Raw genomic sequence first — 22,948 nt, 5'->3', positions numbered from 1 at the left:
TGCCAGGATTTTGTGACAAGTGACGAGACAGGCCGCGCTACTGTCCCAGGCGCATGCGTGGCTCGTCTCAAGGGCTGCCAAACGGGCGCCTATTCCATCTTGTATTCCATCTCCGAAGCAGGCCAAAATAGCTCAATCTTTTCTTCCAGTTTCGTTCTACCGAGCACTTCTTCTCTCGGGGCAGCGGCCGTTTGCGATTTCTTGCTTTCGTTGTCGTGTGGAAAGCTACCGAGATATTTCTGCTAGGGGAAGCGAAAACCTCCCCTGTCAGACCATGGCCGCCAGGGAATCCCAAAGCGCCGGTGGAATTGCTGTAATTGGCTCTGTGATTGTCTCTTCTGGGAAACCTGCTCAGCGAATATTGCAAACTCGTGGCTCCCCAGATTCGTTTCTCGTCTCTCCATCTCTACTCCAGACTGATCCTTTTTCTTTTTTTGTTTCCTCCGTCATGCGGCCAGCCAAGCCGGAGCCGTTATCCGACTAAGCACTATGCAAAGCATGAAGTGGCTGTAAGCCCTGTTGCACTGGTCGCGTCGCCCAATCGTTTCAGGCCATTTTGGAGATCTGGACCAGGGGGTCTTTGATGCGTGTGGTTCATGCGGTAGATCCGCGTGGCTTCAAGCCTCCTTCTAGAAGGAATGTAAGGGAGGGCCGTGCTTCTCTCATCTCAAATTGCCACGCAGAGGCCACACGGCAGCCATGCCCTCTCGAGATGCCAGTTCGTGATTTGTGATGGCGATGATGTGCATATTCTGTTTGCTTGACGCGGAGTAAATGTGAGCATGGCTGGTATCTCGCTGCTGGGATTGGCAGGTTGACGGAAATCGTCTCCCCTTACCGAGATGAGATACCGTCTGGCTAGCGAAAAAAGGCATGTCTCCCCAGCCTGAGAACATGTACGTACACAGCAGGGGATAAAAAGAAAAAGCCCTCAGAAGCTACAGTACGCCGACAGGTTTGAAGATATCATTCAAACCATCGCCCACCTGCAGCTTCTCGCAGCAATATTACCCTTTCGAGCACCAGCATCACACAAACTTGCTCCAATACTCCCACCTCATTCCACCTCAACCGACAAACAGCATGTACCTAGGCAGAACGGTAGTACAAGCGCACAATTACACGGCATGGGATCCTCAAAAGATGTCAGACGGAATGAATTCCAAGATTTGACGGCAAATAAACATCGAGACCCGTCGGAAACGCAGAGCGCCGTCGTACCGCAAACACGTGAAATTAAAGTGTAATTTCAAACCGGCGTTATTTCCATCTAATTGACCAATTCGGGCATATGTAGAGTGTAACCTTGGTTACCTAATCTCGGTTTGTCTAATTCTTTTTCTTTTGGCGAAATGGCTGTTAATAATCATGGCGTGGGATGCCCTATTTCCGTAATTGACCATGCTATTTAGTCAGTATCGAGTATATTACCTTCTCATGATGCTTAACGGTAACTTGTACTTCGTATTTCTCTTTCGTTTATTCTGCATCGTGGATGCAGTCTATTTCGATTTACTCTCGGCTAACTTCGGTCGCGTCAGGATACCTCAGATCGGCATTTTCTTCTAGAAACTCCATCCACTTTTTCAGAAAATTGCTTCCCCTACGAGAACAAGAAAAAGAACTTTCGTCAGTACTTCCGCTTCCATCTTATGGTCATCAATGGGAGGAAAGGGACGTTACCTCTTGACCGTCTCGGAATCTCCAATGACCGTCAATGATCGCTTGGGCCGTGTCATGGCGACTGTCACTTATTAATGTCGCTGCGCTGGACCACGGAAAATGGGAATCAACAGGAAGTTTCCACATGCAAAGAAACTTACCATTCAGTCGTCTCTTTTCTCCCAAGAAACCCACCTCGCCGTCGGGGTTACTTCGCACAAGACTCACAATCACAGCCTCCTTTTCACGCCCCTGGAAGCCATCCACGCTGCCAAGTTCAATGCCCGGGAATTTCTCTTTCAACGTTGCAAGCGCAGCAAGCTAGCTCTCACTAGTCAGCATTGATCGCTCTCTCTCTCTCTCTCTGTGTGTGTGTGATATATGAACTCATCTCTCTTAAAAAGAGTACGAATGACGGAAGAGTGTGTTACTTTACCTGTGCATTATAAGGGGTGACGACAGCAATGTCCTCGGGTCGGACGCCGGCTTCTACCAGCTGCTTCACATGCAAGCGCACCAGAGCCGCTTCCATGTCATTGCTCTTACTCTCGCCGTGCAGATTGCCCCTTTTCGGGCCATCTTTGTCGTCATCTTCATTTCGCTCTGGGAAATCACCTCCCTGGGTATCAATAAAGATGAGCGGCTCTGTAGTGTCCTCGTTGCCTTCCACGTCGTATTCTAGATCCTTGAGCAGCCGTGCTTTCACCGCGTCAGCCGCAATGAGCTCCGACCCGTAAAGCTCGTCTGACGGAAACCGCATAATCTTTTCATGCATTCTATATTGCGTTGTAAGCATACGCTTGATAGCCGGCCCGTGAAGGGCCAGAAGACGGTCAAAGAGAGTGGTCTCAAGCGTCATGCCCCTAATGACAGACGTGCCGTCATCGCCTTCCTTGATTTTCGATGCCTTGACTTTTGAATTAAGGGATTTGATTGTCGGCGGTAGTTGTAAATGGTCTCCGGCGCAGACTACTTTCTTTGCTGACAGCAACGGGACCCAGCACTGCGCTTCCAGAGCTTGACTCGCCTCATCAATGATGACCACGTCAAACTGTTCGTTCCTCAACTGGAAGCCTCCGGCACCGTGTAGCGTTGCAAGAACAACTTTGCTACCGCCAACGAGGTTGCTGACGCATCTCCTTTCCCGCTCTCTGTATTCCTTCCGTAGCTCCTTCAAGTCGGTGTAGATGGCTTTCCGTTCTTTACCACTCTTGGTCTTTTTGATCGACGCCTGTTTAGCGTCCATCTCCGCGCGGACATCTTTGACTATAGCACCAGCCTCAGACGTCTGCGTGAGAACATCGAGAGAATGGTTAAGAACAGATGGTAGGAGCCGAGCAGGGTGGCCAAGACGAAGGATGGGTATCTTGTGCGGCGAGAGCCGCTCGACAATGTTGTCAACAGATATATTAGACGGGCCGCAGACCAATATTCTCTGATTACGCTTGATCATTTGCAGAATCAGCTCTATCAGTGTGTGAGTCTTGCCGGTCTTTGCCCAAATTAGCATCACCAAGCACTTTACAAGGAAGAGTACGTCACAGGATGTTACTAGTCAGTCACTTACTCCAGGAGGTCCGTGGATGAGGGCTACTTCTCGAGAAGCCAGCGCAAATCGAATGGCATCCTTCTGCGAATCATTCAGAGTTGGGTCTATCCATTCAAGGTTACCAACCTCATCGCTCGTTGATAGCTTCTGCGGTACCGGTGAAGGGCTCGATAGTCCAAACAGCACCCTGATGAAGCTCGAGTACTCTGACTCTCCCATCTTTTGTAGCTTCTCCATAGTCTGGTTCATACTTGTCATGGTCAGCTTAAAGACTCTGGCTTAGATAATTATATAAAGCGTTTCGTCACTCCCTACCGTCGATATGTAACCTCGTCGGCCAGTTTCACCATCCACACTCTCCCCGAAAACAGAACATCATCTTTCCCCTCATCCAGCGCGACGTTAACTGCCGCTCTCTGTACCCTTGTAACTACGCCTCTGGCTCCCTTCTTCTCGAGCTCTTTGATTTCTCTCTTCTTTGCACTCCCCGCCGGCTGCTCTGCCACCAGGACAATGTCCCCAGTCCGAATGCCATGTTCAGGCAGCTCCCCCGTGCTTGAAGTTGCGCTGTCTGGACTCAGCTCCAGCACTGTCTTGCCCCCCAATCCTGTCCGCTGCGAGGAGATGTTCAGATTTGTGATGGCCAGTCCAGCTCGCTGCAGTCCAGTGGGGCTGTGATTGGTGATGAGAGTGCTCGTTTCCTGGATCTCGCTCTGCAGCTCCTGGTCTAGCAGGGCAAGCTGGGTCGCTGCAAAAGACGGCACGTATACTGAATCCATGGACGGCGTCTTACGAAGCTGCAGCGGACAGCTTGGAGAACTCCAGATGTGTCAAGTCAATTCGCAGCCTGTAGTATGCGAGGGGTGACAAAGCGGCACCAAAACCCCCACCATCTGGATTATGACATACCACACCCATATCTGCTCTTATCGGCCTTGGGAAAGCATCGATAAGCCGACCAGCACATTTTCACATGTACGACAAACAGGAGTGCACAAGTTAAACGCGAGCCAATTGGTAAAAATGGTCTGTTTTGTACATGTTCAACTCTCTTTCTTTTCAGTCTGCGAAATTGCCAAATAGGTATTAATTGGTGAGATTCGCTTTGATCCATGTGCAGACACGCGCCTGATACACCATATTAAAGAGTAACAAGAGTAACAGAAATCCAAAATACAAAACCCAAAACCAAAAGTATCTCTACGCCGATCCCAATGCTGCCCCGAAAGTATGTAGCTCCGTTAAATCATTCTTTAGAAGCGATGATGATAAGAAAAAGATGACCTCCAATCACTCAGCACCACACTACGAAGGTTGTATGACAATGACAACCACCAGTGACAAAATCATGAGGGCCAGCGCCACGAATGACATGATGAGGATGGTCCCGCGACTGGCCGGAAACTTGCCCTTGAGGATCCATTCCTGTGCGTGAAAATAGCGTTTGCAGCCCAGCAGCAGCGTCACGATGCTGATCACGAGGAATGTCGCACCCAATGGCCGGCCCATCTTTTGCAGTTTTGTGTGATCGAAATCGACCATGTTCGCAGAGGCAGAGCCGGTATTGAGGCGGAACAGCTGCGTCACGGCGACGCCAATGGATGCAAAAGCTAAAGAGGTTCGTAGCCATGCTAGAAAGGTGCGCTCTAGAAGTAAACGAAAAAAAAAAAAGAAAGGTCAGCGTGGTCAATCAATTGGTTTCTCCGAGACATGCAGCGCAGCCGTCGATGTGCACGTGGGCGCTGTGGTGGAAGTGACATGTGCGACATACCGAGAGCGAGGTGGTCTCTTGCGACACTTCCTTTGTTCTCCAATTCGAGGGATTGAAACTTGCGAAACGTCTCCTTCGTCCACGATGGCTTCGACGAGTTCGCCTTTGCTGGCCCGTCCGCCTCTTCCGAGCTGGCGGCCCCGTTCCGCCGCCTCAAAGAGTGGTGGTCCTGGTCTCTGTGGTGGTTGTGGTTCTCATTCTTCTTCGTCGTATCGCTGTATGAAACTTTTCTCGGCGGGCGGGAGGTGTCGCTTTCATCGCTCGTCGGAAGCGTCTGGTAGCCCAAGATTCCTCTTCCCATCGCTGCCGAGGCGCCATTGTCGGCGCTGGCACTGCGGGAGGAGCTTTTCTGGAGGAGGCTCAAAGAGGCGGGATCCATGGTTTCCGCCCGTTGCAAAGCTGTCTGGAGTGCCGCCAACATTTGTGATTAGCGCCTCTTATATTCAACACTTTGCCAATGCCAGATTCGGGTGTCGTGGCAAGCCGACCTGCATGCCGAGGACGCTTGAAGCTGCGGTGCAAGGACAGAGATTGGAGGGTGGCAATGGAGATAAGAAAGATAGAAGCACGCACAAACGACGCCGCCTTTTTAAGCAAAAGCTAAACACAACAACGGCCGCGTCTCACCTCGAGAATGTCATTAATCCGGTCAGTCGACTGGCGGCGCTGGTGCAGGTCAGCCCTCGACAGCGTCTTCTTGGGCAATGCCACAGAGGCTACCGCAGCATCGGCGTCGTTGATCTGAGAGGCCATGGCCATGGTCACGTCCGCGTCCGCGTCCACCACGCCTGGCGCAGGGGTGCTGCTGGTCTCACTTGACTACGACTCTACGGCACATGTGCCCAAGCTCTTGTGGGGATGGGCGGAGGCTCGACTCGGGCGCAAAGCGGCGCATTTAGACTTGGACTTGGGCCTGGTTGCGTGATTCTGGTGCAGAGTGGCGGCACAGCCAGCGGCGGCGGGAGATGGGAGAAGCAATTGAGATTGATCTCAGAAGGAGCAAGGCAGCTGGAATTAAGAAATAAATTGGCTCCCGCGCGGTATAACTAGTTCAATGCACAGATAAGTGGTGACTTATCCATCCCGCCGTCAGTGGCCACTCGGTCTCCGTCAGCCCTTCGAGGAGCGAGATCCGCGATGCCAGCCGCGCTATATACGTCATTGCGCCAGCTACACGCCTCAGCGTATAAGTGCCGGTGCAGCTTTCAGTTTGATATTGACGTTTCCATTTAGGCTTTATGTTGCCTCTGGTCCTTGACTGTCCTTGAATCCCTCTCTTCTCTCTCTCACCTCTCTGCCAAAGACGCCAGGATCAAGACTAGATCTGCGCTGAGGCCAGCTTCTTCCAAGCGCCTTGTCATTCTCAGTCCCAGCAAAGAGGTCACACGGGACCAGTAGTCCTGCTCATGCCCGCAGAGAAGGAAGTTCGCATCTTGGCTTATAGATCGTCTGACGGGCGTGGGGCTGCATGGCGGCGGCGCAACCCACCTTCGTCGGCTCGTCGGGGCTCTCGCTGCATCTATTGAACGGCAGACTTAACGGTTATCAAATGCCATTGCCGGCGTAACGTCTGGAAATTACTTCTTCTTTTTCGTTCATCTGTTTATTTAATCTGTCGGTGACTGCCTCATAGCCATTTTATACAATGCCACGCACTTTATCCTTTCTCCTCCGGCGGACCAGATTGTATGGCACGGAATTGTCGCAGAGGGCACCGACGGCCCAGCATCGCCGACATCCGACGACAGAAATGTGACGCTGGTGGCCTCTACATACGCCAGGTGAGGGGTTGCGTGGTGCACCGGAGGCGCCAGCCCAAGAGCCTTTACTGAACTTGCGTATGAAGCGGAGAGCTCTTCTTGTAAGTCGCCCCAACTGCGGTCCTCGTAGTCAGGCGATGAGACGTGAGCCAGCGTTGTGTATACTAGCGTGGCTTTCTCTGTGCGAACAAATGTGTGCCATGCCCTCCAGCAAGATGAAGCTGTTTCTGGATGATACACAATCTCTGCGCTGCTCTCTTCGATTTTCGATAGACCAACATGCGCATGCCACTCTACAATAGACTGTCGAGGGAGCTCCTCCACTTCAGCAGCGAAAAAGGGAGGGATGCACGAGTCTGGCTCGTTCTGCTGTCTGAGTGTAAAGATGGACCAATCAGGTAGTTTTGCGCGCGCATTCTCTTGGTTGTTCCCCAGTGAGGCGTATTGAGAGTTATGCTTAAGATCCCAAGGATCCAGCTCGCTTTCGTCATCTTCGTCGTCCTCCGGTGACCCATGGGCCAGCTTCCACGCGAGACCAGCAGCCTTGGCATAGCGTTTCATTTCACCGGTTGAAGATGACTTTGTAAAGTAGGCTACAGCGCTGCTCCAGAGCTGAACCTTCATCTCAAGCCCGATTCGCCATAGATGTTGCAAGGATAGATCAATCTGCATGGCGTAACTGGTCTCCGATGGAGGTGGCAACGCCATTGACGCAGGTATCAAGGGAATCTGACCGGCAATATATATGGCACGTACATCAGTCTCCTCTGCTTTTGCTGATGCAGAGATATCAATAGCTTGGCTGTACGGACCAATATTCGCCGGGGCCCAATATGATCGAGACTGAACATGAAGGCCATTCCTGTGAGAGTTGACCCCTGATTTTAGTACAGTGAGAAACGCCATGACGTTGTAGCTGGGCGGAAGTAGAGGACCACATGAGATTGTGACTCGAGATGGCGGGTTCGGCCTTGTAAAGAGTTTGCCATAATCTGCATTTATTTTTGGAAAGTCCGTCATGTTACGCAGGATGATGGTTGTATTGATAATTCGAGCCGCATCGATAGACGAAGAGGAGAGCAACTCTCTGATTTGACTGACCACAGATTGCATTTCTGCTTCGATAGAAGATCGATCTGCAGAAGAGTTGGCCAAAACAGACCATCGCAGAGTATCATCGTCTTCTACCAACGCTGAAGAGAAGTTGTTGCCGAGGATTCGCGGCTTCAGAGCTCCTGCGTTCTGCTTCCCACTATTCTCAACCTCTTTCGTGCTTGAAATTGTATCCAATATTGACTGAAATTTGAATTCCAGTAGCTCAGGGGCTCTGACGGATGGTTCTGGGCTCGCACCAACGTCAGAATCCTCTGGTTTGTCCTGGAGGCGGGCTCCTCGAAGCATCAACCAAGTCGAGCCACCCCCTTCGTTGACAACTTTCCGCCCCTCCTCAGGAATCAAGATGCTCTTTTTGAACAGCCACGACGGCCCATCCAATACAAGCGTCTCAAACTCGCCCCCTTCGCCCAAAGAAGCGCCTTCAGCCGCACCAAACTTTCTCAAAGCGTTCTTCACTCGATTTACCCCTTTGATACTTGACACTCGTTCCCACAGATGGCTTTCATCGAGGCCCGCACTTGCAACTTTGATGATCCGAGCATCAAGCCCAGCGACAGCCATATCACGCAGCAACTGAGCCTCGTCTGCAACCTCATTCGCAGGAGGCGGAAGAACAGGGTATTTCCAAAGATATGCCAACGGAGTGAGACCAAGTCTTAAAGCTATCGACTCGACTCGAGTTCGCTGGTAAGTAGACAGGATAGCTCCGGAACAAAGGGCGTTTGCTTCGGGATGGCGAGCTTTGATAGCTTGAAGTAGAAGCAACATTGACTCGGTCTCGTCAACTTTCGAGAGCGCATCCTTTTGCTCTCCAGACGAATAATCATAATCCCGTTCATGATGCAGTGCCCCGCCGCGAATTGGCTGTCGATAGAGGGGTAGGCCAGTCGCGGCAGCATAGAGTGGGATGACTTCATGCCCAACCGTCTGATACATGAAGCTATTCAGGTCCTCCTCGATAGGCTCTGCATCTTCTGCAGCCGGTGATATTTTCTCCTGTGCTGGATCGATAAACTGGGCATCTTGGAGAGCTCCTGTGGTACCATCTACCACTGGATACAAATTTGCCAGGGCCACGATGCGGTGCCCATGACGAATGCAGTGAAGAAGATTAAAGAAGCTGTCTTTGCCTCCCGAAATGAGCGCAATCACATTTAATGGTTCGGAAGTCATTCTTTGGCCGGATTAAAGCTCGCACTTGAGCCTGTATGCAAACAAATTGTGAGGTCAAAAATGCGCATCTAAGCTCTCACGTGCATGCAACTTTTTTTTTTTTGGGGTGCTATCTTTTTTTCGGTACGCCTACACGAAAACCTACATGTTTACCAACTTCAAGTTTCCTTCCACAACATCACATTCGAGAGAGTATTGAGAAAAAAAAACTTCACAAGCACACATATCACAACAAGCCTCTGCTGACAACACACAGCATATTTTCTTCTTCTCAGATTCCAATTACTTCATTTCGTGCGCAGTGCACACGTGCAACAAAGCTACTTACAACGTGCGGGCTGATACGACTCAGTCCTCCACAGCCCACATCACCAACTTTCAGCCCTGAGATAAGACTTCTTCACGCTAATATAGCACAGGAGCTACCATGGTCTAATTCTTTCAGCTTGAGCACAAGAGGCCTCTAGGCAGATATCAACAACCGCACGCCTGTCCTAGCTGGCAAACTAACGACACATCTTCCGTCATCAGCGCACGTTTACTCCGCATCAAGCTATGATAGCAACGGCGATCCTCTGCTGCTAGCGACCCTTCACCCGCCATCGGCGTTAGTACGCGCCGGCCATGAAGGCGAAAGAGAGCTATGAGAGCACGTGTGCCATGCTAGTTATTGGCAGTCTATCAAGCTACGCTGCTAGTATTACTCGCGCTCCTAAAATGAGGCCCTGACTCGAGCACGACGATGAGCGCCCTGGGCTACGGCCTTTAGTCTTCTGTGGGGGTGGCCATTGATTGCTCCAAAGCTCAGGCGCTACGAGGGGAGCTATACGGATCAGTAGGTCAGTTCCTGATATGCTAGTGAATAGCTTGGAGGGCTAATATAGCACAGATACCAAAATACTAGTAGTCTGGAGTGAGACAAGGTCAATTGGTGCTTATGGCGTTCATCGGCAGAGATGGACATGGACAGGCAGTTGAGCAATGTCCATCGGCCGAGTCTCTCCAGAACGCCCGCAAAACAGGATGCTCTTCTCCGCATAAGCATCAGTTCAAGGCAATCTCTGGCTGGATTCCGAGCCTGCAAGCCAAGAGTACACTCCGAACTCCGTATCCTCCCATCTATGGAGCCGGTACGAGGGCGTGCCTTCTACTGACCTTCGACAACACGCACTAATTTGTTCTTCTGCTTTTCGCTTGGCACACATGTACCCAGCACCGCGGACCAGGAACGCCCAAAGCTATCACCGAATGGTTCCATTGACCGAAACCCACCGTCGAGTTAATTAGCCACTATACGATTACACGAAATAGCTTCTTTGCTTCGCCTCCCAATTAATCTGTCGCCACCAGAAAACGCCACTGGGGGGAAAGACTCTATCAGGGACCATGATGGCCAAGCTATTCGCCTGTCTAAATATGGCGTAGCAGCGCATCACCAATCTTTCATTTCCACCATTTCCAGAGCCCACACACCCCGGGCCTAAATTCGAAAGCTCCAAACCCCTCCCAGTCTTGAGCTAGTCAGGGACCGTTCGACAATGCTAGCAGCTTTTACCCTCTCGTCGAACCTGGACCGGCCTTGGTCCCCCTCCCATATTAGGGCGTTTCCGCATTGCCTAAAGAGTGAGCCCTGGGCAAGGCACGTTCCCTCTTCAACGGACCAGACGGGCCATACCCGGCCCCCGGATAGATTGCGCGAGAGATTAGCTCCATCGTAGATATGGAGTCGCACGACTTTCCTGTAGGCACGGAGCGCCGCCGTGCCTGGCCTGGTGTAATTCAGACTACGCCGAGGGGGGTCTTGTACGAGTAGCCCATCGCTAGCGTTTTCTCTCCGACAAAGGGTACTTCCCAAGAATGCCACCGAGCAAGCCCGTACGATTAAGCGAATATGTGACGGCTCACTTTTTTCATATACAGTACCTGGCTGTACCTGAGGTAGCGTCCCCGCGGAATGGATCAAACGCAAAGGAGGTTTTTTCTTCGCTCGTTTCCAAGTTTCTTCTATTTTCCTTCTATATTGCTACATAGACCAGGCAGGGTCCCCTCCTCTCCCCCCCTCCCCTCCCAGTACCAAGTTCACACTACGACGAATGCTACTACGCTACCCTTGGCTGGTCTGAGTATGGGGCCGGAGAAAGACGCGACGGGGTCGTTCTTCATCCCCCCTTCCTCGCTCCTCCTCTAGCCAGGGCAACTAGGAAGAAGTAGGTACATCCCCACATGTATAGAACCGTCACAGAAGGAAATCCAGAAAATGTGAGCTGAACTCTACGCCTCAACTAGAGAGAAACCCATGCCAGGGCCATGGCGTGCCGGATAAGGAACAGCCAGTAATGCCGCAAATGTTCTCCACTCTGTCAACCCGGCGAACTCTTCCATCAATTGTTCTTTTTGGGCCATTGCCCATTTTGCCATTGAATCCCCCCCCTCCCCTCCTCCTGAGACGAGAGATGTCACAGGTCGTAAACTGTCAAACGAGTTTCCCCCTCTTCCCACCTGTCACTCTTTCTGTCACCTCCCCCCTTCTGCTCCTTCGTACTTGCAGAAAAATAGTCAAGGGTTATCAACTCTTGACCTAGGTTTTCGGGTTTTAGTTGCAGGTATGGTATCATGTAGGCGGGTAAACGGCTCAAGAGCGTAACTCTTGTCGTTATGTCTAGCGTTGTTGGATGCGTTTGTGATAAGTCGTAGAGAATCCTATCTATCGCTTCTCGGACGGAGGAGCAATCGAGGGGTGGTAAGAACGTTATCTGGACGAAGCCGCTCTTAGCTCTATGCCGGAAAGAAGACGGCTTGCGCAGTAGCATCATACCACACACACAAGTTCACCCCAAGCAGACTAATCATGACAAGATAGTAAGAATGGCAAGAGACACAAAAAGTTTTAGTTAACATGATTTCTTTTCTATGTCTAGTAGTAGTGTATGTCTAATATGTCTAAAGTCCCATAATCTATATCCCATTTCCCATTTCTATATACAAAAAAATTCGTAACAAACTTCACTGGCCACAGGCAAACATTCAGTCACCATCTCAAAAGAGGCACAATGCAGTAAGTTATTTTTTGGCAACAGTGTTTTTTCTTATTGGTTTGGCGTAGCGTCAAGTTAAAATCTTTCCTAAAAAAAAAATGATTGCGACCCGCACACAAACTGCCATTAAACCCACGTGCTCAATGAAGAGCAGTACAAATCAAAAGAATTGATGTACTAAAAGATAAGGAATCAACCTTCCAAATGATTGGCGGTAGTCCTCCACTGGCCTTTGATGCTTTCCAAGGCATCCCGTCTCTATGTTTCGGTTATTCCCACCATGACAAAAAACGACTTTTCCAGCCATCGCTCGCGATGGATCATTACACTTGTGTGTAATAACAGGGGCAGAGCCAACTGATTGGAATGCCGTCGTTGTGAGTGCCAAATATATAAAAAGAAATCTAAGATAAAAAGAAAAGAGTCCGCCATGCGCGCCCAAAAGCAGATAAAAAAACTCATGTCCTCTTCCAAGTTCGATCTGTGTCGAACCTTTTTGTCATGATGCAAAAAAAAATAAAAGTGTAGAAAAGATAAGGGGATTGAGTAATCCCGATATAAAAAGAATATCATCAGTATGATGTTGCAAGTCGATACAAGAACTGAAGGTTTGAAAATGCAATCATAACCGCTTGAGCTTTTTCCCTGTATGTAGTGTATAACCTCCTGTAGGTAAAAGTGTATGTGTTGAAAATAGGGCTGCACTTCTCCTCAGGCTAGTGAGCGAGAAAGTGTAGCAAGAATCGGTAAGAATTATCATGTCAGGCGTGTGTATATAGGTAATCATAGACCAGTCGTTTAGTCAGAGCGCTTGCGCTTCTTCTTGCCCTGGTCACCCTCTTCTGAGGAGAGCTCGCTAGCGCTTCCAGGAATCTCAGAGGCAATCTGGAACAGGACCTTGCCATAGGTGTTGTAGTCATCACCCACTGGACCAGTCATCATGCTGCCATCAAAGGCGGGGACCTCTGAGCCATCCTCAATGAGGTTCATGACAATGGCGCCACCAGCGTGGGTGCGGGCGTGCTGAGCCAGGTTGTCGCTGCGAGAGAACTTCTTGCCACACTCGTTGCACTCAAAGGGCTTCTCCTGAGTGTGCAGGGAGCGGTAGTGGCGCTTGAGGTGCTCCTGGCGACGGAAGCGTCTGTTGCAGAGATCGCAGACAAAGGTCTTGGAGGGATCCTCAGTCAGAGACTGCTTGCGGCCACGGCGGTTGGTGGGAGCGGGCATGGAAGAAGGGTCCTCGGAAGCGGAGGAGGCATTGGAGTCGGAGGCAGCAGAGGCAGCCTGAGTGGCGCCAATCTGCTCGTTGCCAGACTGGGAGCCGCTGGCAGCAGTGTTCATGATGGGCTCCTTCTTCTCCTTCTTGCGTCTCTTGTCCTGGTGGACGTCGGAGAAGTCGACAGATGAAGTTGGGCTGGGCAGAGAGTTGAAGCCAAAGGCGTCGTTGTCCTCGAAGCTCAGCTCCTCGTCACCGATGAAGCTTCCGTGGCCCAGAGAGACAACTGAGGAGCCGGTGCAGGCACGGGGGCGAGAGATGTCAATGGGGTTCACCTCACCAAGGTTGACCAGGTTGCTGAAGTCGGCCTCGGACTCCAGATCGGAAAAGTCCTCAAAGGTCGGCAGACCGCTGGGCAGGGCTGGGTTGAAGTCAAAGGTGGGCTGGGCGGACAGCTGCTCGCCCTTGATGTCCTCGGCCAGGCCCGTCAGGGTAAACTCCGGGGCCAGAGTGGGGTTGGAGCCAACGGAGACAGTCAGGTTGCGAGGATCGCAGAAATCAACATCGTGCTCCGATGTGACGGACCGCGCGTAGGGAGTTGGCGAGGGAGACAGAGAAGGGCATGAGGCTGTGGACAGGATGTCGCTCGGGCTGGAGGTGGGCGAAGGCACCTTGCTAACCTGGGATTGAAAGTACACTGCCCAAAACGGATTAGCCTGAGTCCCGCCCCAATATTCATTTCAAGGTGCAATTCCGGCTATTGCTTCTTTTTTTACTTCCATGGAAGGAAGAGAAGGTTCGAATGCAACGGCCGCGGAAATTAAATCAAAAGATGCCCGGGGGGGGAAACACTTACCAGGCGACAAGGGTGGCGAGACGATGCTGGCCCAGTCAACGACCAGGCTCTCAGTTGTGTCAACGGCCTCCTTCATGGCGATGCCCTCCAGACCGGAGAACATGGGGTTCATGGGGGTCTGCAGCATGTCGCAGGCCTTGGGGCTGCCGACGGTGCTGCCAGAGGTGGACAGAGGAGGAGTGGAGGGGAAGTAGGGGTTGTCGCCAAACTCTGCGTCCAGCATCATGTGCTTGCGGGACAGCGGAGGAGTGCTTGTGGGAGTCATGACTGAAGGGCCGTTGCTGTAGAGGGTCGGGGGCTGAGAGCAGGAGGAGTTTGGTCGCGAGTACATGGGCGTGGGCGGCAGGGTCGGTACCATCTGGTAGGCGGCCATCTGCTGTGCGAAAATGGCCTGGCGGGCCATCTTGTGGTCGTGGTTGTGGTTGTAGAAGTAGAACGCTTGCTGTCCCATAGCCTGAGACATCATGCCGTCCATTGTTTCTCTGTTTGCGCAGCGTGTGTTAGCTCTTCAGGTGTTCCCTCTGCCATGATGATCATGTGGGCATCGTTGCTCGGCTTGTCTAACCTCTTTGTGGTTGCTTCCGAACAATATTTAAATATTAAGTGTTATAGTTGTAGGTAATAAGTAATAGGTAGTAGGTAGCGTTTCCGTATTATACAATTGCCCAGGCAATTGGTCAGACAGGGAAAGAGTGGTTTTGGTTTGTCGTCAGGTCGTTTCCGGCTCTGGTATAAAGAATGGATGGTTTGGATGTGCTGGCTGCGTTGTATGTATTGGCGCAAACAGACAAGATGGAAGAGAGGATGGATGGATATGCGAGTGGACGAAGAAGTGCTGAGCAAAAGAAGGGAAGGAGTCTCGAAGAATTATATCGAGGGTCCAAAGAATGTCAGGTCGCAAAAGAAGGAAGAATCGAGGGTATAAAAACAAGATCACACAAGCTCAAGGTTGTCGATCGTATGAGATGAGTTGATGGCTTCGGCGGGGGGCCATGGCAGGATAAGTAGGACGATGAAGCCCAAGCAAGATCATCAATCGACCGATAGGCAGAGCCAAAGGTGGGAACGCTCCGTTGCCTCCACGAAGGCCCATGTCCACTCTGTCTCACTCGACGGCGGGCCAAAAGCCAGGATCCGTTGCGCGGACATGACGGGACAGGCTTCCCTCCCTGGCCCCTGTCGGCCGTGAGGTGTCTGGGGCGAGTCCAGTGGTGTGCAAAGTCGAGTTGGGCCAGGGTGTCTTAGCACGTCTGGGATGTCTGAGGTGACCAGGATGGCGCCTGGGGTGTGTGAACCTTGAGAGGACCCAACTCCAAGGTCCAGCGGGCTTGCAGGGATGCCTTAGTATAGTATACGAGACCCTGGTCCGGTGGCCTAGAGAGCGTCCGTGGAGGCGGTACGTACCTAGTGCCGAGCTAGCAGGCCCAGGTGGGAAGTTGGCAAAAAAAATCGCAGTTGATCAGGCCAAGCTCGAGTCGTTGGCTCTGCTGGCAGTGGGTACGGGCTGCTAAGCCGGTGGGCCACCACCAGACAACACGACTCTGCGCTCTCGTCTGGTGAGCGCGCGAGCTAGCAGCGTCCATAGCATAGTAGCACGAGTAATAGCACTACATGTACATGAATACAAGTTACATGGCCGTGGCATTACATGCAATGCAATCAAATCACAATCAGGACCAATTTTGGGATACTCCGGATGGCCTCGCGAGTTGCCAAGCACCAACGCGCACTTTTCAGACTTGCTTGAAGTCCCATCAACCCATCTCGCAGTGGGCGTTTGTGCCGTGCAAATTAACGAGATGACTGGCTGGCTGGCTTTGAGTCAACCGCGGGAGGGCAGGGCGCAGCCACATTTTCTAATTCTGGACTGAACTTGTGGTGTGGGCTTACCGGTACATACGAGCGAGCGTAACGTCCAGAGCGCAGCCATCCATACGGCATGAGGAACAAGCATACTGTATGTAACGAGAGAGAGAAAAAATGCTGCTGCCTCTCGGCTGCACCGCGACAGGCACCGCACAAACGCACAGGCTCTCCACTGCAGCTGCTGTCTTGGGATAGCAAAATGAGAGTGGGAAAAAAAACAAGTGAAAAAAGAAGAGAGTGTGAAAAAGCCACCATCATCAACCCAGCCTATGAGTGTTGTTCTTCCCCGGTTGTTTGTTGCTGCTATCGCGCGCATACGGCTAGTACATCTATCACATCTTATCACAGTCCGTCTTGGAGGTGTGGGCGCGCGTGCGTGCAGAGCAGGAAAAAAAAAACCAAAAAAGCCCACGAGATCCCCCAAAGCTCGACAAGATGGATGCCTCGCAAATGACATCTCAATGGCGGTAGTGCCGATGATTGGGCCGTAGATTGCCATGCCGTTCGTCTTGTCTGCTCGATGATTTGATGCTAAATCCCACGCGCACGCACACTTGATGCCCAGCGGCCGCCTATGGCATCAGCCAGACGGCGCTCAGGCTATCAGACTGGCGGGTATGCAGTGCAAGTGGCCTGCGCCGGCGCCAATCCAGCTGCTACCACTCGTCCCATCCAACTAAACAGGTACCACCGCCCACTAAGAATCCAAGCACAGGTGTGCTACGCGTGCTAGAGCTTTTCCAGGTGGTAGCACTGCGCTGCTTCTTGCTTTAGCCTGCAACCGCAAATCTCGCTGCCCATCTTGTTGACAGGCTGCCTCTGTGCGCGCCATTTTTCCCATCGATGCGCCCCCCCACCTCCGCCAACTCGCCCGGCCACTCACAGCGCAGCACGAGCACACTGTGAGCGCGTCACAAGCCCTGCAGAGTGCCGTGGTGCGATTGATAGGGTAGAAACCTCACAGCTTGCACAGAAAAAAGCCGCCGTCTCAGCTCTGCACACTGACGCACACTCGACTATGCACAGCCATTGGACTCGACTTTTGGCGTCACACCTACGTACAGTCCCCACCGCTGCAAGGCACATGATATCGCTGCTTGGGCGAGGCGCCGCTCAGCTATTCCAGTGGTTGTAAGTCATTCAGTTGTCTAGCAGCTCAGGTGAAACCGGCCGTTTTGTCACTAGGATAGTGGGAGTGGGATTGTTGAAGTGACGGTGGTGCTCCAATCGTAAACCTCAAACCCAATTGCAATCTTGGGGCCATGGCAAAACGACGTCAAGTGCGGATGCCAGATTGGCCGACGGAGTGGGAATGAAACTAGGCTTGATGTTACATCCACAGCAACTGGCAACGGCTGAAGAGAGTTGTTTGTTTGGCCATGCTGCCGCCCAGGCTGTTTAATTATGTGATGGTGTGTTTGTCACGTCAGGGCATACATATCAGTGAGTGGATATCTTATGTGCTTCTCTACATGTATTCACCTGCCCGACGGGCCAGTCAGCTCACTCATCCATCCATCCATCCATCCATCGATTCGATGAATGTTTGCGAGCCGGTAGCAGTCACACAGGCTGTGCAGGTCCTACTGGTTGTGGTAGGTCCCAAGGCCAGTATTTCTTATCATCCATTGTTATGTATAAGCATGCAGGTTGTTATAGCACAAGCACGAATGCCTACAATACAGCATCTGCGGTAATGATCTGGTCTTACGGTGGCCATCGACAACCAAACGGGATCTGACATATTGCCCAGTTGCCAGAACTAGGCCTAGTGCGTCGATCCCAATCCAAGAGGAGCAGACTGCATGAATGGATTGTGCTTGTTTATGTACCATTGTACTTTTGTACAAGAATAGCATGGGCCAGCTCCACTCGGCACTATACGCTCAATACCACCTTTTTTCGTCATCTGTTTCACACTTTTGCTCCTAGCCTTCTCGTATGTGCTCCATAATGCTTATGCATTAGGACTCTTTTCTGTTGTTTGTGTGTCAAATTAGTGCTGCGCGCTAGTGCTGGCCGGGACAGTGGTATTGGAGCCCGTAGGCCGTAGCCACACACAAGAGCCCAAATACGAAACGCCAATTCGCAAGCAGTAAAAGCAGAGACAAGAGAGACAAAAGCAACGTGCTTACTTGGATTAGATAAACGGGCTGCAGTATAGATAGGTATACGAAAAGAGAAAAAAATACGGGCAGCGTGGCAAGCAATCTTGCAGCCAAGCAAGATGCACCCCCTTCCAGCAGAAACTAAAATATCCGTATTTGCATTGCTTCTCTTTTCTCTCGTCCCTATTCGCTCATATCGACTCTTTTTCCGTTCCTATTGCTTTGTATCCTCTATTGTAATTCCTGCTGCATGGAGAACAACCACAACCCATGCTCAACCCCTCCCCTCTCTGCCGTAGTCGCCTAATTGTATGTGTTGGCATATGTACGTATACCGCCTCGTGCCAAAAGATTCCAGCAAAGCTTCCATTCCATCCAACCTCCTCCCTCTCCGGGAAAGCCAAACGTAGAACCGCGCTCGCTATCGCCTGGTGGCCCCGCGCGTTCCCGCAAAATTGCCCCATTGAGGCTCCAGGGCCCCCATCGCCTGGGCTGAGAATCGAGCCACGGCCGTCGACTCGCCGGTGGGTTCTCCGGCCCGCTAAAGGCTACTGGAAGGGCATTGAAGCTAGCTGTACTCCGTGCGGAGCCAGCCACTTCGACTCCAAGTCGGTGGGCGGTGGCTTTCCCCGGCACAGCAAACCGCCAGTTTCACCATCGGCCGTGATGGCTGCTGAGGCGAGTCATAGCAAGTGTCGTCGATTGCGGAAAAGAGTGGGAATGGCTCTGTTGTCCAGGGCGATCTTTCTGCGCTGGCGTGCCCTAGCGTTCATGTAACCGATTTCTCCTCATCTCGACCAACAATGGCGATGAAGAGCATCGAGTACTTTTGCACGTGCTTGTTGATGGAAACAAGTCCAAGAGAATACATGCAGCTGTCACCGCAATTACAATGATGGGTGGCTGCCGGGATGCAATTCCACTTTTTCCCTTTTGACGGTGTACGTACATGATTAAGCGAGCCCTGGCAGCCGTCCGATAGGCTGTTGCATGCAGCCATTCCTCCGGACTATTGCCAGACAAACAGCCTGCATGGCCGCCACTTTTGGCATCTAACGGTGTGTCGAGAGATGGGTGGGAGGCTGTTTCAATTTTCAACCGCTTGTTTATTTCGTCCTTGTCCATTCGGGCCATATTCCATTAGCCAGAACGCCTGGCGAGCCATTGGGGTCCATCACCGTGCAGCTGGGGAAAATTAAGAGACTACCTGTTTGCTATGCAGCGGTAGTACTGCGGACTAGCAAGTAGAACCACTCGTCTGTTGGTATAGCTTGCTGTTAGTCTTGTCTTGGAAGGACTATGGCAGTTTGCTAAGATACCTAGATGGCGATAGTATAAGTCGGCTCCGCTAGCCTTGACGAAAGAGGCAAAAATGAGGTGGTATCTCCAGGTAGTTGTTGGAGAAGCGATGGGACTCTGTAGGCCGAAGCCAGCCTGATTTGATCCAGCCGATGCTAATTGCTCTGGGGTACCTCTTATCGGAAGAGAGAGCATGTACGTCGCGAGCATCTAGCTCTATCTACTACGAGCCAAGTGATATCACAGCATCCAATTTCCCCATGCCCAAGATGGCCCTATCAGAGTCGAGCGGGAAGCACTGATCCTCATGTGCGTGCAGTGTGCGTGCAGTGTGCGTGCAGAGTGTGTGTGTGATGTGATTTACAGGCTCGTCCCGCATGCAGAGGGTTTCATCCAGTCCGAGCCGTCACGTCGGTGCCGTCTAGCGGTGTCAGTGGCTTGACGTTTGGTGACGGTGCCTGCAAATGCTCCGTACACACACACAACCAAGGTCCAGCAGGAATCTTGCGCCTGCAGCATCCGCCGATTATCACACGCACGATGCCAGCATTGGCTGCCGCCGTCGCTAACGTAAACGGACCTACGCAATATGCTGGAACGGTGGCTGCGGTCCTATTGGCTGCGCAGATTAATCTGAAACTCTAGTGCTGCATAACGAGTCGAGAAGGGAAGAAGTGCATGAACAAAGTGCACGGACCCTTGAACCTTGCACAAAGCAGCAGAGAGGCGTCTTTTTTTCCCGTCCAAGGCAATCTTTCGTTTCTTGTTTCTTATCGATATACCGCATTGCGTGGACTTTCGGGCAAATCCACTTCAACGTCGGGCCCTGGCAGCGGCAGGCCCGGGCCATTGCTGTGCACAGCAGCACTTTGGTACACCGTAACGGTAGCAGCATGTAATACGAAGGGTCCTTGATCCATAATCCATCAATCCAGTGTACTTCACTCATCATGTTTTTTGTTTACCTTCACCGACACACTAGAATAAGCGAATGCTCCGGCAGAAGCTACAAGTGCGCATGATGTGCAATTATGGGATGATCCTCCACCCGCTGGACGCGGATAGCACGTGCGGACGAAACGGGATATTGAAGAACAACTGGGGGAACATGCGCCAGGCGCAAGCGCCGTCCGTCAAATTGATTTGCTAGCCGGAACAGGCAATCACATCAAACAATCAGGCACCGCAAGAGCAAATGGATCGTCCCAAGTGCTGCCACTATCACTCGCCGTCTCTACGCCGTTGGCCGTCGACGGCGCTGCTACGCCCAAGACGGTGCTAGGCCCCGTGTTGCTAAATGAAAGAGGCGGCGCTCCGCCCCGTACCGACATTGTGCCGACGACTGTGACCCCGGGCAACCAACAGACGACTGTTGTGCGAGCAATTAATCAATCAATCGGCCCTCGTTGGCCGCACTATGTAATTAATCATGATGTGATGAATGGAGACGCATACCTACCGTGTGCGTGTGGGAGTGCGAGTAAGTGGCCGGCCAGCATTCAATGGGTTGACCGACAAAGCAATAAATTATGTCTGGGGTCATTAATCGCAGCATACGAATGCACGCTTCATCGCCCGCGCATGCACAATCCGGCGCTGTGACTGGCCGGCGTCCCCCACCGCCGGCGCGTCCCCACTGGGAAGAGACCGCCACTGCTGCAGACGCAGCCATGCAGGAACCAATGCGGCCACTGGAGCCCGCCGTATGCAGGTACCGCCCACAGCTGCTCAGGGCTCGTTCCGCCTGGCCTTCGCCCCCCTCCCCCCCGGCAGGTATAGTACCTGGAGCTGCCACCTCACTCGCGCATTCGCGCTTGTGCCAATCCGTCCTGCTTGTACACCGCATGCTAGCACAAGAGACTACTAGGACATGGACCTTGTGCAATGCACGATGCATCACCTTCCGCCGTCCCCAGCCTGGCCTAGCACCGACGCTTCTCTCTCCACCCGCCCTCGACCCGTCTGAAGCTGCTCCAGGTAACCGTCGTCAGCTCGTCGCCTTGTTCGCCCAGAGCACAGCAGAAGCAGAGGGCCGCTGCAGCGAGGCGTCACTACCCGCCTCCGCAAACCTGGGTTGACTAAGGCAATAGCCTCAACTAATTTTGCAGAGCGACACGAGCTACAAAAGAGCGAGATGAATCAGCTATAGCAAAGCCGCAGCGCGCCCGAGACTTTTGCTCCACCGATCCTCGTCCGCCGACTGCATGGCCACCGACTATTGATCGCTCTGAAGCTCTGAAGATTGTATTTGCACATGCTGCGCTCAATTGGCAGCCGAGAGGGGAGGGGGATCCCGACCGACACCGCCAGAAACCAGGATGGTGGTGCTTGACAGGCTGCGCGAGAAAAGCTTTTTTTTTTTTTTTTCGCCGCTTCGCCAAAGAGAGGCAAAAAGAATGCTAAGCACTACTGCTCGCGGAACCGGCAGCGTCCACCGCCTGGAACAGAGAGAGGGAAAAGATTTCGGCAACATCCTTGCTAGGCGAGGTGTCTCTGGCATCTGCAGACGACAGATCGCACTGCTAGCACACGCCGGGCTCTCAGACAGCCTGGCACTGGGTAGGGCAAGGGTACGACAACTGCTGCATCTATCCAGTATACTGTAGACGAGGCGGTCTTCTTGACTCGGACGACCCCCGGCAGCCTGTGGCACCGGTCACTGGTTTACGGATGCCTGCGACAGCGTCCCCGGACTCGAGCGAGAGCCCTAGAAGAGTCGTAGTCGACCTTCTAACCCGACATGGGGAGCTGCACTACTTGGGACACTACGAGCTTCTATTGGCAGCAGCTCGAGCCAATGCGCGCTGCCTGAGCTGCTCGCCACTATACTTGGACAAGTCATGCTCTGGTTGGGCCGCCTCTGCAGCTTGCTTATTGCGGACAGTAGTCTAACTGGATACTGCCAACAACCTGCCCACCTCGAGGCAGTTTTCTTGCTTCTTGCTGCAGGCATTCTGCACGTTGTGTCTTTCACCGTTGGTTTGCGCTCTCGCAGTTCCTGTTATTGTTTTCTTCGCCCAATGTCTCAGAATTGCCCACCGCTACTTCCTTTTGGGGTAGCTTACGAGATTTAGCCGAATTGCCTCACAAGCGTCAGCTTCCACGCCGAGCCAACACCGCATACACGCAAAGAAGATTCGAATGAAAACAGCGCTCGATGGTCCGTCCTCACCTTGATAGGAGGAGGCAAGCCAGCGGCGATGGCCAAAAGCACAGACATGGTCGGCAAATCGAGATAAGTCATGGAGTCCAATCTGCTCCATTTGGCGCCTGCAAGCCTAGGAACTATCATATCAACTACGGAGTACGGAGCTCGCAGCCGGTGATGCATCCTGGCAAGCAGTTGCTCGACCAGAGGCGAGAAAGGGAAGTTGAGTCGATATTTGCCACCGCTCTTTACACCGTCGAATTCAAGGGCCAATGTCAAGTGACTTTGACGGATGCGGACGAGTCAGGACTTAATCTCTGAGATCAAAACGACCAGGGCCCTGGGCGACGAAGCTCACTGCGCAACGCGCAAAGACTAGCAGCGGCCCG

General features: G+C 52.3%; 4 protein-coding genes across 4 annotated transcripts; 1 reads left to right on the top strand and 3 right to left on the bottom strand.

The window, feature by feature from the left end:
* Positions 1–1,679: 1,679 nt before the first annotated feature.
* On the bottom strand, positions 1,680–3,990 carry TGAM01_v209339 (hypothetical protein; the record flags this gene model as incomplete). The annotated part of the gene is made up of 5 exons (XM_018805841.2): positions 1,680–1,744; positions 1,824–1,983; positions 2,099–3,154; positions 3,230–3,461; positions 3,527–3,990. 5 exons carry the CDS (start codon positions 3,988–3,990, stop codon positions 1,680–1,682), a joined length of 1,977 nt encoding a protein of 658 aa, XP_018661031.2.
* Positions 3,991–4,516: 526 nt separating this feature from the next.
* On the bottom strand, positions 4,517–5,403 carry TGAM01_v209338 (hypothetical protein; the record flags this gene model as incomplete). Its single annotated transcript, XM_018805842.2, has 2 exons — positions 4,517–4,821; positions 4,983–5,403. The coding sequence occupies 2 exons, from the start codon at positions 5,401–5,403 to the stop codon at positions 4,517–4,519; spliced, it is 726 nt and encodes a 241-aa protein (XP_018661032.2).
* Positions 5,404–12,864: 7,461 nt separating this feature from the next.
* TGAM01_v209337 (zinc finger protein MSN2/4) lies at positions 12,865–14,613 on the bottom strand (the record flags this gene model as incomplete). The annotated part of the gene is made up of 2 exons (XM_018805843.1): positions 12,865–13,979; positions 14,139–14,613. The coding sequence occupies 2 exons, from the start codon at positions 14,611–14,613 to the stop codon at positions 12,865–12,867; spliced, it is 1,590 nt and encodes a 529-aa protein (XP_018661033.1).
* Positions 14,614–20,970: 6,357 nt separating this feature from the next.
* Positions 20,971–21,489, top strand: TGAM01_v209336 (hypothetical protein; the record flags this gene model as incomplete). Its single annotated transcript, XM_018805844.1, has 1 exon — positions 20,971–21,489. One exon carries the CDS (start codon positions 20,971–20,973, stop codon positions 21,487–21,489), a length of 519 nt encoding a protein of 172 aa, XP_018661034.1.
* Positions 21,490–22,948: the final 1,459 nt, after the last annotated feature.

Source organism: Trichoderma gamsii, assembly GCF_001481775.2.
Source record: "Trichoderma gamsii strain T6085 chromosome Unknown Scaffold_45.2, whole genome shotgun sequence".
NCBI classification, from domain to species: Eukaryota; Fungi; Ascomycota; class Sordariomycetes; order Hypocreales; family Hypocreaceae; genus Trichoderma; species Trichoderma gamsii.
Note: the sequence above shows the minus strand (reverse complement) of the source record. Positions and strands in the feature narration are given on the sequence as shown.